Below are 15,732 nucleotides of genomic sequence, written 5' to 3'. Positions count from 1 at the left end.
CCATCTCAAACAACGAACTTTATTTTCCCAAAAAAAATCTCCTTTCGGCACCTCGAGGGAACCAATACATTTGGAAACCCTTCTCTAATCGATTGGTGTCTCCAATAGCGCAGCATCCTGTCATTTTAAAAACAGTGGTGAGCTATTGACTGTCGTGTGCTCATTCAATGAACGATCAATGGAATTAAAATGACACCTTGACCCACGTCGGGACTCTAATCTAGTGTGCCGTCCTCCCAACCCATGAATTCATCGACTTACCTGATCCCTCCACGTAATTGCCTTCACAAGGTGTTGGAACTCTTTATCTGGAAACGACTGTGATAGATATCAACAGTTATTGTGGATGTTGTTTCTTTATTTGTAGTTAACATCAGGAGATAGACCAGGGGGGTTCTGAAGCTACAAATGGACCTCAGCAGGTGAGAAGGGGAGGTTGGGATGATTGGAGCATTGGAAGGAGGGAGTAAAAAGGGAGAATGCTGGGGGGGGGGGTCGGGTCTGGAGAATGGGTGGAGAAAGTTGTGCGTAAAGCTGTGTGCAGAGGGGTTGGAGATGCCCGTGAACAGTCACCCAGCACTGGGTGCTGTGTCGAGTCAACTCGTAAGATCACTGATCTGTAAAGGTAGGTTGGTAAAACCACCGGCTTTGGCGAAAGGTGGAAGGCTATCCTTTACAGTCCGCCTCGTTTGTGCAGATCTAACGCTCTTCCTAAAAATTGTCCTTCCCTAATCCCAGCAAGAAACTCTAACATTTGTCTGCCTCACCTCGGTACATTGGGGTCTTGATCAGGTCACACCGGGAGCACAATGGAACTGCTGGCGCTTGGACTTGTGGTCTACATGCTTTCTGTGTTCGCAAGAGCGGACTCCCAGCACGGTCTTGTGGGACCAGTGCTTCAGCCTCAGCCAGGTATGATGCTCGTTGCCTTGATGTCCGAGGTAATCCTCCAAAAAACATGTTCTGTATAAATTCTACAGAACTCAATCGTTCCATAATACCCACAGTACAAATGATCCAGAACATTTTAGCAGGGAATTGTGACCATAAATAATCATCATCTGAAGTGTAATAAATATTATACGTAATCATCAAACTTATCTGTTTTAATTTTTGATATATTTCAATCATATTAATGGCCATCATTTTTTATAACAAACTCACATCCTTATTGCTATTCTTTCTCAGTACTCAATGCATCTATACGAGCTCAGAAGTGCTCATGCAATAGTTCGGGTTGTGTAAAATGTGGAAGACTTTCAGGCCTTCAAGATTATTTGAATATCCCACGATGAAGTTTGAGTCTATGGGCCGATCACCATCACTTTGCCATCACAGACAGGTCAGTGGTCTCTCTGTCATCTCCTGCCTCCTTTCTGGTCTTGCATCCTCTGCTCTTTCCATGCTTTGTCCCCTGCCCCTCCCCCCCCATGGTTTCTGTAGGAGTCACAAAGTCCGATAATCAACCTCCTTGTGGTGAAACTCCCAGCATCCACGATCACTGTTCACCTCCACTCACTTATTCCTCCTTTTTTTTGCCTGTGGAACCAACTTCCAGACTCTCTTTGATCTCATTCTTCCCTCCAAGTCTTCAAGACAGCTGTTCACCACCATCTCAAATCATCCCCAATCCATAAGCATGATATTTTCTACCCTCGTTAACTTCCATCCCCTGCCCCTCACCCCACCCCAAATCCTCCTTCCAAATTTTCAGTTTTCCCTCCTGAGAGTTTCCTTCTGTATCCATATTGTCCACCACTTGCATCCTCTCCTGCCCCCCATTCCTCCCCACACCAATTGTTTGTCCAAATGTGCCTCCGTCTTGGCGTACAACTCTGCTGTTGATGGTTACCCCTCTTTCTACTCTTACTTTTGTCCTGTTGCACCCTGCTCTGTTCAGTGTACTAACTCTAGCTCATCCATGAGCCTCGACTATGTATACAAAAAAACTCTCAAATCCTAGTTTGTGAGTGTTCAAATCCTGTACGAATGGTCGGTGTGACTTTCCTGTGTTCCGGAGGTGGACATAGGGGTAGGAGTAGTGGATGCAGGTGGATGAAGGGGTGAGGAGAGAAGGAGGGATGGGAAGGTTTAGGTTATGGGGGTAGGTGTGGGGTGAATATTTGCAAAACGCCTTTCCTTCAGACGGTAGAGACATTTTGGGGAAGTTCCAGACATTCTACTATTTTGTTTTGCCTTTTCCTTCTCTTTGTAAAAAGTTGTTAAGTCTTAACCTGTCCCGGCCAAGGTCGCGTGACTACTCGGCTTCCTCAATGACCAAGTCTGGGAGTTAAATCGTTAAACGGGATTTATGACCCTATTCTAGAGTTGAATTCCAGATTATTTCACTAAACTGATGGATTAACATCATATAAATACTCAATAATTGTATCATAAGTGTGCGTGTGTGCATGCGTGCGTGCATGCGTGCGTGTGTGCATCCAGTGGCAGTGTTAGGGCTATGCGACCCATGCCATAGCACCAGTCATTCTCGACAGAGGTAACCAGGTAGTGTTGGCGGCCCTGAGATTTGTTGCGATTGGCATGAAGATAGACCAGATCACCAATGTCAACTGAGATCAGTGTTGGTTGCACACCTCGGGGGCCTTAGACATCTGGCTATATGGGTGATTGGCCCGGCGGAGCCGATGTTGAGTCTCAATAATCCTGTCGTCAGACAGAGGAATCTGTACATTGGAGAACTGGTCTCTCTGCATCCATAACTCGCTCACGGAAAGACCTTGGGAGTGAAGACATGAGTTGAGTCATGCAGTGACGATGGACAGAGTCAAAGGTGTAATAGGACCTCCATGTGGTTCATGGCATATAAGTTCTTCCTCAAGTTCCTGTACTGCCTTCTATGCCACTGGGATCTTGTTGGGGTTCTTTGCTCAACTGAGCTCAATGGCGATGCGGTGTTCCTGAAGCAGCTTATCTCCCACCAGAGCAGAGAACCCCGGGGTAGGGTCAGTCCGTATGACAGCTTTGGGACCATCTAGTGGACAAAACTCAATGCAGGATTGAAGTAGAGCATCCCTTAAGGTGTTTCGGCATTCGTTGGCAATGATGCATGCAACTGTGTAAGAAGTGACACTCTCATATGACTAAAATGAGTTGTCGCTCGCGCTTGATAACATCAACTGAAAACGAGATGCCAACCACCTCTGGAGGGTCACTAGAAGATTGAGGGATGACGGTGTGCAAGATGCTCTGGAGAGCAGCACACTTATGACAGCCAGCAGTGACCCGTTCAATGGAAGAATCCATGTCAAGTACATAGAAATATCAGTGGGTGACCAATTTGAGTTGATGACATGATGGATGACAAAGACTTAGATGGAGGGCTGTAACCAGGCCTTCCAAGACACTATGCGGAATGATAATGCATTCTCTGGAGGGGCATAAGATTCATCGTGCCGGACGAGTAAACTATCTCGTGCAATGGTAGCAACCTGGAAGTAGCGTTTAACATCATGAACGTTGGTGAGCTTCTTTGAAAGGTGAGTGCCGTGCAATAAGTGAGCATGTGTGCGACGGAGGTGGGGGCATTCGGATTGGATAGCGAGCCATGCTGGCCTGCTGGTGAAAGCGAGTTTTGTTGAGCCTGACTCAATGTCTTCGATGGAAACCCGGTAAACGGTGGAATCTGAAGTCTGGTGTACAAAGGAACAGATTTGACATGTGTGGTCTTCACGTGCAGGTACATTGCGGCTTGCGAAATTCGAAGGAATATTTACAGATACAGCGAGGTGTCTGATAGAAGCATGGTAGCGACTGACTCCAGAAAGGAATGTGGTGACGCTTGGGCAGGCAGAAAACTCTCCCCTGCATAGTTTCTCAGAGGCCTGCACACATGGTTTGCTGTCTGTGAGAACACAAGGACGGTGTATGGACTGTACAATGCATGGGCTGAAGTGTTTGATAGAAGCTGCGATGGACAGAGCTTCAATTTCACAATGCAACCATGTGATTTGGCGACCATACAGCTTGGCACTGAAAAACCCAGCAAGCTTGAGTTTGTTGCCATGGGTCACATACAGGGTGGATGGAGTGCCATGCTTCTTAACAGCGCCGTCTGTGAGAAGCCAGAGTTGATCATCTGGTCGGGGAAGGGTAATGATTTCAGTGGATGCAAGAGCCGACTGTGCAACTTGGAAGCTTGTGCAGAGATGATCTGTCCACTTGATCCTTTCGCAGGACTCACATCCGGCAGTGACAGCGTCCAAGGGGGTTGTGTATGAGGTACATTGTGGAAGGACTCTTGAAAGCATCTTGTATGCTCCAATGAATAATCTCATGCCAGAGACCTTCTCTGTTGGGGAGCAGGTAGAGGGAGTCGCCACATGGTGTGGGCTAGTTTGCAAGGTGCCCTGAGACCAAATCCATCCCAGAATAGTTGTCATGTTAGGACAGATGATAGTCTTTGGGGTAGATAAGTGCAGATCACATTGTGACAGGGCATGTAGTACATATTGCCAGTTGTGAAGAAGTTCTTCAGGACTGTTGCCACCACAATATAGAGAGATCATCTGCAAGCTTGTCGACTTCCCCACCCTCCAACAGATTGCCTAGGACACGGCATGTCAATTCCTCAAGGGCGGTTTCAGATCCAGGCATTCCCATGGCACATCAAGTGTATACACGAAGACCTTTGCAGGGTGTGACCACTCCACAATACTTCATTAAAGATCGTGCCAATGGGATTCGGTAAAAAGCGTTGGTGAGGTCTGTTGCAATGATGTATTTCCACTGCGCAATCTTGCGCAAGCTTGAGTCAACACCTGGCATGAGTGAAGGTTGGGGCTTACTGTAGCGCCCAACATCAGCGAATGCAGTAACAAGCCGGAAACCCCCGTTTGGCTTCTTCATGAGAGATGATGGGTTAAGGTACTCCACAGTGACTCCCACATCTTCAGGTCGAATGAAGACTCCAAGGCTTTCAAGGTCATCAAATCTTTGTTGCAATTCAACAAGTTTATCTCTGGTACACTGCGGGAGGCAACCTTTTCGTTGTGGAGGTGGTATGGGTCCCATGTTGACATTGGCATTGAAGGGTCAAACTTTGCCGTTGCAGCCTGGGATTGTTGGATCAAAGACGTCATCATACTCCTGAAGGAGCGTTTGGAAATGAATACGTGTGTGGAGAGGCAGAGTGTGATCTGGGTCCACAATAACAGGCTCTGAAAACAGCTGATGGTGCTCTCACTTGGATTGCTTTGTAAGCGGTCGTGTCATGTCACCCTGGGGAGGCAGCGAATCTTGGGAGTCAGGGGTGAAGACAGGTCGTATACTGGCAAAATGCACATTGTGAGGCAAGACTTGTGGTTCATGCGAGAGGTTAGCGATGCGGATTTTGTCAGCAACACTATTCAAAAGATGTGGTGGAGGCCAGGTGTTAGATGATTTCGTACACTCTGGTCCTGACGGGAAAGAGGATGGTTCAACTGCAAATGTCGTTAGGTTTGCAAAGTCATCTGGTAGGGTCATCTCGATGAACTCCCCTGGCCAGACTGTTGTTGATCTTGGAGGTGCACGAAGAACATGGGCTCATCTCACCTTGCAGGAATTAGAGAAAACATGGGGGTCGTGATGCGTAGGCAAAGGTGGAGAAGTCACCAACTAGCACTTGGTGTTTGGCAGGTCGAATAGATATGTCATTGGTTTCCATGAAGGGGTCCCTGCAAGTCCCTCAACATCAAGGTTCTCCATGACCAGGCCTTCAAATGTAAGGTTTTGATGGACTCTGGACAGAGAGAACCGTGTTTCACCAACACCAAGTAAAGGTGATGAACTGTCAGCTTGCTGAGCAGATTGGGATGAGTTCTTGATGGAGACACCGAGTCTCATTGCTGTGGAAGCACGGATCATGTTGCCTGTGGCTCTGCTGTCAATGGTCACTCAAATAGCATTATGATTGAAGAATGTGTCTAAGTAGTGTGGCTGACGATTCTGCACATGAAGTGCAACTGATTCCAGTAAATGATCAGTGGGTTCATCATCCCTTTGGTGGAGACAAGTATCTGTGATGACCTCACCATCATCATCATCATCATCATCATCATCATCATCCAGGATAGCAACTATCTTCAGAGCTTTAGCCATATATTGGCGGTCTTGATCTGGTAGAAAACTACATTTGCTGAGAAAATGTCTTTCTGGTCGTCCCGCTTGCTTGCATCATGGGCATGATACCTGTCGTGTGTGTGAGAGGGGGAAGTTATGGGGTCTAGTCTTGTTTGATGGGGGCGAAACCGTCCGCTTCCTCTGGAAGGAGGAAGTAGCGGCCCGGAAAGCCTTGGCATCAGCAGACGTGTGAACCTCATCTAGCAGCAAATGCAGGGCTTGAGAGATCTCAGGCTTGATGGACGCCAGCGGGCGTGACCCGAGTTCGGTGCCGTACCTCTGTTTCACCAGACGGGGTAGGCTCGGATGAACGAGTTGCAACCAGCGTAAGACCATGATGTTCTCCAGTGAGGGTGACATCTCCTCATCCTCGTCAGGAGGGATGCCGTGATGGTTGAGCCATCATGTTGAGTGATGTATCGCATGATATTTCAAAAATGTAATGGGCCCAATATGTCCTTGTGCATCAGGCATTGCGTGGCAGAGGTATGCTCTCTACCGAGTGCCCCTCTAGTTTAATAAATGATTATGAGTAGCCTAATTGTGTTACTAAATGTGTGCTAAGAAATTATCGTAAATTAAAAATATTCTTCATGAAGCATCTTCAATAAGCATCGCGGTTGCAATTGTGGGTGGAGTCAGAGCAGCTGTCAAAAATTGGTGGGAAGGATTGTTACAGAAACACAAACACACACGTGCACACACAAATATGCATGTTATTAAATAACAATAATGATGTGCATCCTAGCATCAGGAAGAAGATAATTGGTTTCCGGTTGTTTATTGCCACAATTAGCATGCTCATCGTCACTTGAGAGCTTCAATACCATGGAGTTTCCACATATCTCGCAGAATTGTAACTTGGACAGGTAATCTTGTGTGGTTGGGGAGGGGAAAGCATTAAATATTCCCATGTTTCTCTGTGGGAATGCCAGGGTATTTTTATGAGCTGGAGGAGGGTGAGAAGGGGAGGACAGAGTTGGAGTTTGGAGGGGGGCAAGATCAAACGTGGGACATCGTTGGGTGGGGGAGTTTGAAGCTCTCTCTGGTGGGGGGGGGGGGGAGTAGGGTGGAGCAGTACGGAGGGGAATTCAAAGCTTCAAGTTGGGAAGGGGTTGTCGCCTTTTGATTGGGAGGCAGAGGTTGAGAACTTGGAGTTTGGGAGGGGGGGTTGATGACTTGGCATTTGTGAGGGGGGCGGTTGAAGACTTGAAGTCACATTTTACGTTGTGCGGGTGCTCCACTGGTCCATGCTAGTCTATATAATAATATGCTTGTCCGTCCGTCCGTCCGTGCATGTGTAACGCTCCTTTCCCACCCACTGGTTTGACAGCTGAAATTACTCCACCCACAATTGCCCACTGAAAAAAAAATCATACGTCCACCATGTTGGTGCTCTGCTAAGCCAAAGACCTCTTCAGAACTATCATATTCATAATCGCAATGCCCTCCCTATAAGTTTTGCCTTCAGTGCAAAATGACCGAAGTGACTGTTAACCCTCGCTCGCATCCAGAGGCAGGGTCCAATGGACCCGGACGATTTTCTGTTGTGCTACAACTTTTTTTATTTCAATTTTTGTTTGCATCCCCTTTCATGGGTCCCTCAAGTCGAATTTTTACAACATTTCTGTGGTATAATGTTTTTTAAAAAATTACGGTAATTTTTAAGAGGAATAATTTATTTACATTTAATAATAACACGACCTCCAGACTGCGTGGCTTGGGTCCAATGGACCTGTGGTTCTATTTTGCATTGTATCCTTCATAATTTGCACGTGACAAATTCCATTCAAGGTTCATCATCTCCGGGGGATTGTCCTGAGTCAATTTTGCAGTATTCAAGTTATTTTATTTAACAATATTCAAGTTATTTTGAAAGCCTCAATGTGCTTTCTCATGTACTTCCTCTTGTTTTTCTCAACTTTGTGTTTGTTTTACAATCTTTCAAATCAGATCAGCGATTCGATTTCTTTGACAAAGATAAGTATTTTCTTTTTACTTCAGATGATTTTTGAATTTATGAATTATTTTTCTTCCAACGAAAAATTGTTGTGGGCCGGGGGTCGGTGGCGATAAACGACCACTAGATGGAGCAGTGGAGGAGTCATCTCCCACCGAACACGCGGAATTTAGGTCATGACTCTCGGACAACTCCGAAGGTCATGGGTCCCTTAGCAGTCCGTGGTCGCCAATACTTCGACGGCGTGGGGTAGGGTTAATTGCCGAATTTCAATATACCTAAATACCCACGTCGTCCAACTACCGGGGAAAACCATACCCTCGGCCGACTCTGTCCGGACTGAGCCACAGGTACCGACTCGGATCCGGCGTAACCGAGCACAGTTACCACAGCCACGCCGGTCCCAATGGCAACTTATCGGCCAAATCGGCCTCGCTATTTCTCAAGTCTGAACCATGCTGGGTCAATGAAGGAAAACACAAACAACGAACTGGAACTTTTAACAGGGGATTTATTTTACAATAATAATCGGGGAGGGAAGCACATAAAGAGCAGAGTTATCTGAATAAGAAATGTAATGTACAAGGAACGAAAAGACTTAACAGCTCTACTTAACAGGCTGGGCCCACGGACACACACACACACACACACACACACACACACACACACACACACACACACACACACACACACACACACACACACACACACACACACACACACCCAAAAAGAAACTGGACCCCGTGGGTCTATTTCGGTCCTCAGCCGGGCCGGGGTACCTGTCCCGCCTCGTGCGGTCTGTTCGAGCTTGTCCGGTGGCGGGACTCGAACCCACCGCCAACAACGCCGCACCAAGCTCCGGGGACCAAGAACGGCACCACGGACGCCAGCCAGCATTGCCGCAGACGAAGCAAATCGCCACCGGACTGCAGACCCACCGGACTGCAGACCCCCATTTTGAAATTATTTATCACCGTGTTTCTCGCTTTGACAAAGGAAAGTTTATTGTTTGTCTCATTATTTCCTAACTTATGAGGTTTTTTTGGAGGTTTATCTTCTTGTGCGTTTTTCTTGTGTTTGTTTGTCCCTTCAGGCAGGACGGCCGATTTTACGTTTAGTTTGGTCGGTCAATTTTGTATTATTCTATTTCATTTTATGTTTTCAAGTGTTTCGTCTTACGTCGCTTTATTACTTGGTAATCTTTTTTTTTTTGGCAAGTATGTTGATTACCACCGTTTTGTTTGTTTGTGTGTTTGTTTTGTCTGTCCACTCGCCTCCAGCCCAAAAACCGCTCAACCGATCGTTCTAAAATTTTCGGAGATTAATACCACCGACACTGTGATGGTCCTGCAATGAAGTTTCGTAAAATTTGGTCGGCACAAAAGGTCTACATCGGCCAATAGACCAATTTGAGCCAAATTTTCTAAAATCCACAAATTTGATCCGATTGACTTGAAATTTGAACAGGATTTGCACCTGCGGTCAACGAATTCATACACCTATTACTTTTGAGGTTATCATGGTTCAAAAGGTCAACATAGGCCAGAAGGTCATCCCAAAATAGGCCAAATTTTAAAATTGTCTCTAAAATTGTCAATTTTCATTTGATTAACTTGAAATTTGAAGAACATTTGCACAATAGGTTACTGAATTCAACCACCTATTAATTTTGAGGTAAACTTAGGCCAATAGGCCAATTTGGGCCAAATATTCTAAAATCCTCAATTTTTATCTAATTGAGTTGAAATTTGAAGAGCATTTTTATGTCAGGTCGCTGAATTCAACCACCAATTACTTTTGTGGTCACCGTAGGCTAAAAGGTCAACATTGGCCAAATTTCTAAAATCCTCAATTTTAATCCAAATAACTTGAAATTTGAAGAGCATTTGCATATCAGGTCAGTCAATTCAACCACCTTTTAATTTTGAGGTAAACATCGGGCAAAAGTTCAAAATAGGCCAAAAGGACAATTTTGGCCAAATTTTCTAAAATCCTCAATTTTCATTCGATTGACTTCAAATTTGAAGAGCATTTTCATGCCAGGTCACTGAATTAAACTAACAATTAATTTTAAGGTCAAAAGGTCAACACAGGTCTCATTTCTAAAATTGATAGATAGGGCCAAAAACTAAGTATTTCACTTTATCTCAAAAGGATGTTGATGAGTTATGACAAAACAAGGTGGAAGAGTTGAATAGGTGACAAGAACAAGCGGATTGGATTTTGGTTCAGATCCAGCCCATCAGTGGGATACAAAGCGTGAACTGTTCCACCTGGCAGAGGTGTGCACTCTCCCGAGTGCCATTCTACATTGTGTTGTTTTGCCAAGTTGTCACTCTATGAGTGATTTTTGTCATTTATTTTAATAATAAAACATCTATTTAGTCATTGTTTTGAAGTTACTTCAGCAAATCGAATGTTTGTGGTCTCCATGTAAAGAAGAATCGTTGGATGGAGGAAAAACATCTGAAAGGTTGATATGTCATGTTAGCATAGGAGACGTCTCAGATGATTGAAATGTTAGAAACCCGGGATTGCCAGCTAATATATGAATTCTTTTTTCCCAGTATTACCCACTATTTTACTTTGTTTCATTTCCTGGCTGTTGATGGAAAGATCAGGCCAGGTATGGGAGCATGTGCCAGAGCAGCACGTTGCTGCATCCACTTTCCACTGGTACTCCAGGGGCCATTGTCTGGCCATCCCAGATGCCTGGTCCATCTTGAGATGCTGAGATGAGATGCTGATCTCCTTGAGATGCTGATCAACCTGCTGCAACTACAAGGCATGTGGTCGGTCCGTTGGCTTCCTCCACTCATGAGGCTTCCTCGCTGAGAGAATCTGGTAAGCAGGATCAGTGTCAGGAAAACGAGCCACATGACCATACAGCCGCAGCTGACACTCATATATTATACAGTTTACAAATCTCATCCAAGTATCTCTCAGCAACCGCCTCGTTGGACACAAAATTTGACCAGCGATACCCAAGGATTCTCCGAAGAGACCTGGTACCAAAGGAGTTCAGTTTCCATCTCAAATCCCTGGTCACAATCCAAGATTCACATCGGGGGGAGCAACACTCGAAGCACCAAGGACTTAAAGACTCAGACTTTCATCCTTCTGCATATGTACCGACAGCACCACACCCAATGATCCTACACAGTGACTCGAACCTGCCGATGTCGGCCAAGTGTGTGTGTGTGTGTGTGTGTGTGTGTGTGTGTGTGTGTGTGTGTGTGTGTGTGTGTGTGTGTGTGTGTGTGTGTGTGTGTGTGTGTGTGTGTGTGTGTGTGTGTGTGTGTTGTTCATAAAGCATGACATTTCATTCTCTCTGCTAATCTCCCTCTCTCCTTTCTCCCGTCTCCCCTCTCCTCTCTCCCCTCTCCCCTCTCCCTCTCCCCTCTCCCCTCTCCCCTCTCCCCTCTCCCCTCTCCCCTCTCCCCTCTCCCCTCTCCCCCCCTCCCCCCCTCCTCTCCCCCCTCTCCTCCCCTCCCCCCCCCTGCTGGCTGTTGGTACGTTGTGTGTACTGTCATGGCTGCTCTTTGCTTCGTGTCGTGAGTACCCCTCCTCTGCTGTGCTGTTTGGTGTTTCCACTTTCCCCATTTTTCGTTTCCCATGTGTTCGTTTTCTACTTGTGGACTTTTCCCATGTTTTTTTTTCCTTCCTGTCTGGAGGAGAGGGAGAGGGAGAGGGAGAGGGAGAGGGAGAGGGAGAGGGAGAGGGAGAGGGAGAGGGAGAGGGAGAGGGAGAGGGAGAAGGAGCCCACGATCTCGTGTCGAGAAAATCGTAGGCCTAAGGCCTGTCATGGCCGCCGGGGGAGGTTTTTCTCGTTCACTGCGACCGTGTTCATTGTTAATTCTCAACTTTAATCGTTGATTTCTTGGTGTTTGTGAAAACGCCTTATTTCTCTCGCTAAAGTTTACTAACTTGTTTTCTTGAGTTAAAATTGGCGGGTGAACGTTTCCGTGTCGACATGTTCGAGTCACTAACTCGTAAAAACGCTGTTTTTTTCTTCCCTCCCAGTGAGGTGGAACTTAACGATGTGCTTTCCGCCATTGGTAACATCGTCGGTTTACATAATATTCGTGCTGCTTGTCGCATGAATAAGAAATTTGTGGTGTTTGTGTCGGAGGAACACATGGTCGCCGCGGTGTTTGAGCATGGCCTGTTCATCGAACCGAACACTTACCTCTCTGTGTTCGCTTTACAGGCCCCAACAGTTAAAGTTAACATTAATAATATTCCACCATTTATAAGGAACCAGGACTTGTGTAACCAGTTGAACAAGTTCGATAAGGTTGTGTCGAGGATCCGAGTGGTGCCGATGCGTCGTGTTAGCGATAAATTTAAACACGTCATGTCCTTTAAAAGAGTTATAAATCCTGGTGTTGGCGCAGTGGTTCGGGCAGCGGCTTGGGATCCAAAAGGTCCTGAGTTCAAGCCCCGTTGGGCCACTGAATTAATACACCAGGGGATGGACTCAGCCTGTCATCCTTCCGAGGTCGGCGAAATGAGTACCAGTGTACTGGGCCGGTGTATACCCCGGTTAAAATAGGTGTACCATATCCCTGTGTCGCAAGAGGCGACCAGGGTTGCGTCAGGAAGGGCATCCGGTGTAAAACATGTGCCAAATCACTATGCGGATCATACGGATGATCCGCTGTGGCGACCCCTGTGGTGGAGTCTGCGGGCCTCCGGGGAAGGGCATGGTGATGATGCACGATGGGCGTGATGATGGGAGGAGTGGTCGTGGTGGTTATCGTATCTGCAGTGTGCGCGCCGCCTGAGGCGTCGTAGTAATGCTGGAGTCGCCCGGCTCGTGAGTGTGCCGAATACGGAATAAAGGGGAGCCGCGGGCACAGTACGCCCGCGCTCGCACTTGTGCAACACAGCCCGGCTCGACTGTTCCTCCGCATCGTGTCTGCCTGCTTCGCATCTCCCATTTCAGTACACTACAACCCCAAACGGGAGCAGCCGAAAGAAGAAGAAGAAGAGTCCTTTAAAAGAGTGGTTTATATGACACGACCTGAAAATGGTAAAACACTGAATATTGTACTCGGTGTAAAAATCGACGGATTTGAAGATAAAATGTTTGCCTCCTCAGAGGTTATGACGTGTTTTGGGTGTGGAGCTTACGGGCACGTGGAGTGTGTTTGTCCCAACGCGGTTACACCGCAAGAAAGTGAAGGTTCGGTGAGGGACGATTCTTCCTCACCACAAACTAATAGGGAGAAGGTGAATCGAATTGAATCGAGAACGAATTGGACTCCTCCACCCCGTCCGGCGTTGGAGAGAGGGTGTGTAATCGTGACGTAATTAATCCACCCCCACCAAACGGGGAAGTGAAAGTGGTTGCTTCCTCTCCTTCACCATCCACTGTACAGGACAGTGTGGACAATATGGAGGTATCTGTTATGGATACCGGGAAAAAAGGCCAAAAACGGTCAAATGTTGATGCCTTTTATGCTAAGGAGCAGAATAAGGTCCAGATCGTGTCAGGCTCGGTGGACTAACAAGGGACGTCTCGCACTGGAAACCCCTTGGTGGTACCGGAGTCGTGTGCGGATGTGGAAACTTCGCTTGTTCCACTGGCCGACTCTGATCGGGACACAGAGAACGGTGAGGTATCTCAGGATGTTTTAAGTGTTTGTCCTGTTCGCCAAACTTGTTCAGACGAGTTAATAGCTATCTCTGAGAGTGATGGAGAAATAGATAAAGGGGAAAATCCCTGTGAGTTAAACCCGTTTACGGACCGGTTCCGGGTTTGGAGCGTCGAGAGGTCTCCTTAGGGCCTCTCTGCTGACGATCTCAAAGATAAGTTTCCGGTCGTTATTTGTCCCGTTTTAACTGTTTAATTTTCTCACTCACATGTTACTGTGTGTTCCTAGTTCGGTTTTGTTTCAAAAATCGTGCTATTTTGTGAGTTTTTGTCGACATTGTCTTACCGGGTGTTTGAGGCCTAGGCTTTGGCCTGGGCTTGAGGCCGACCGGTTCCCCTGTGGTCGATCGTTTTTTTGTTTTTTCGCCCCATTACCTTCAATTTCTATCCTCCCCACTTTCCTAATGACCCCCATTCTCCCAGCTAATCTCTCTATTTCTTATCTTCAATCAAAAAAAAAAATGCAAGCCTTCTCCCGATTCTGCTTCTTCTTCTTCATCACATCTTCTTCTGTCTCTTCTTCCTCTTCTTCCTCTTCTTCCTCTTCTTCCTCTTCTTCCTCTTCCTCGATTTTTTTTTTTCTTCAACACTTCCATGACCGAATCTGTTGAAAACTCTCTCAAACATTAATAATAACAAAAACGATCTTATAATGTTTTAAAATGCACAACTCTTCTGCTATTTTAACAGACTGCTCTCATTCTGACCTCTCCTTCATTCCTTGCCTAAAAAATCCAACTGCTACAGCATTTCTTCTCTCCATTCTCTGAATTCGCCTTCATTGCATCCATCAAGAATTGTGTTAAATCGCATCTCTGACCTAAAACGGAAAAAACCCCAGTTTGCTATGAATGCTCGCTTTCCATCAACCATTCTTTTTTTTCCAACTTCAGTGCCAACTCACCCCTCACCCCTCACTCTCAGTCTCAAAGCAACCATCCCACTCTAGTCCCTCCAAGCCTCCTTCTCACCTCTCTCTCAAAAATTCCCCCCTCACCTTTGTCCCACCTTTCATCCCCTCACTCGTCCCTCTCAAAGTTTCCTCCCCTCTCATTCACTAAGCTGCCTCCTTCCACTGCCCTCTCACCTCCATCTCTTCACTCCAACTCCTCAAATCCTCAACTGCCTTGTTCCCCCTCTCCCCCAGCACCACAGAGCCTTCTCTCCTCCTCATTCGGCCCCTCCCCTAGCTATTCTGCAATACCCCACACTGTTTCAACAACCCTGCTTACCTTCCCCCCTCGTCCCTTGTCCTACCCTCCCCCTCCGCCCCACCCCCTGCACCCAAAGCCTGCTCCCCTACCTCTTCATTAAAAGTTGTGGACCTCAAATATCCCGGTCCTTTGCTCAAACCTTTCAGATCTTTCCATACAGGTTGCCACTGACAAACCAGACATAATCTGCCTAACAGAATCTTTCCTCCCCCAAGACGTGTCTGACTCCCAAGTATCTCTCCCCAGTTACTCCCTCCTCCGGTATGACAGAACTGAGCCTCGTCCTGGTGGAGGTGTTGCTCTCTTCATCAAAGACTCTATTCCTCACTCTCCATGCACTGCTCTCACTCCCCCACACCCCCAGGAATACCTCTGGCTACGGCTTCCCTCCACTCCCACCTCATGTTTATATGTGTACTGTACCGTCCACCTAACAGTGATGACTCCATCTACACCTCACTATCTGAAAACATGGACCATGTTCTATCTTCTGATCCAAACTCTCTCTTCCTCCTATGTGGTGACTTCAATTGTCATCATGCCAGTTGGCTAGGTGTGGGTACCTCTCTCACCAGTCATGGCACCTCAGCAAAAGCTTTCTGCGACTCGTTGGGACTGACTCAATTGGTCAACTTCCCGACCCGGATCTCAACCAATGGTACTCCATCTCTTCTGGATCTGATTTTGACAAATTTCCCTGACAATATCTGCAGCTCTTCCTCCGTTCCAATCGGTTCTTCTGACCACGTCCTTGTCAAAGTGGACATCTCTCTGGC

The 15,732-nt window shown here is 46.8% G+C and overlaps 1 protein-coding gene across 4 annotated transcripts in view; it reads left to right on the top strand.

Moving 5' to 3' along the window:
- The first annotated feature begins 502 nt into the window (after positions 1-502).
- The window catches only part of LOC147031599 (uncharacterized), a 595,949-nt gene continuing 580,719 nt past the window's right edge, over positions 503-15,732 (top strand). For all 4 annotated transcript variants that reach the window (XM_085865857.1, XM_085865848.1, XM_085865859.1 and 1 more), the window contains exons 1-2: positions 503-625; positions 793-912. In XM_085865857.1, the coding sequence (XP_085721983.1) occupies positions 556-625; positions 793-912 (190 nt within the window). In that variant the 5' untranslated portion in view covers positions 503-555. The remainder of the gene's footprint in view (positions 626-792; positions 913-15,732) is intronic.

The sequence above is a fragment of the Eptatretus burgeri genome, chromosome 2 (assembly GCF_056783735.1).
Source record: "Eptatretus burgeri isolate ZD-2024b chromosome 2, Ebu_testis_v1, whole genome shotgun sequence".
Lineage (NCBI taxonomy): Eukaryota > Metazoa > Chordata > Myxini > Myxiniformes > Myxinidae > Eptatretus > Eptatretus burgeri.
The sequence above is the reverse complement of the archived record's forward strand: the minus strand, read 5'-3'. Positions and strand labels throughout refer to the sequence as shown.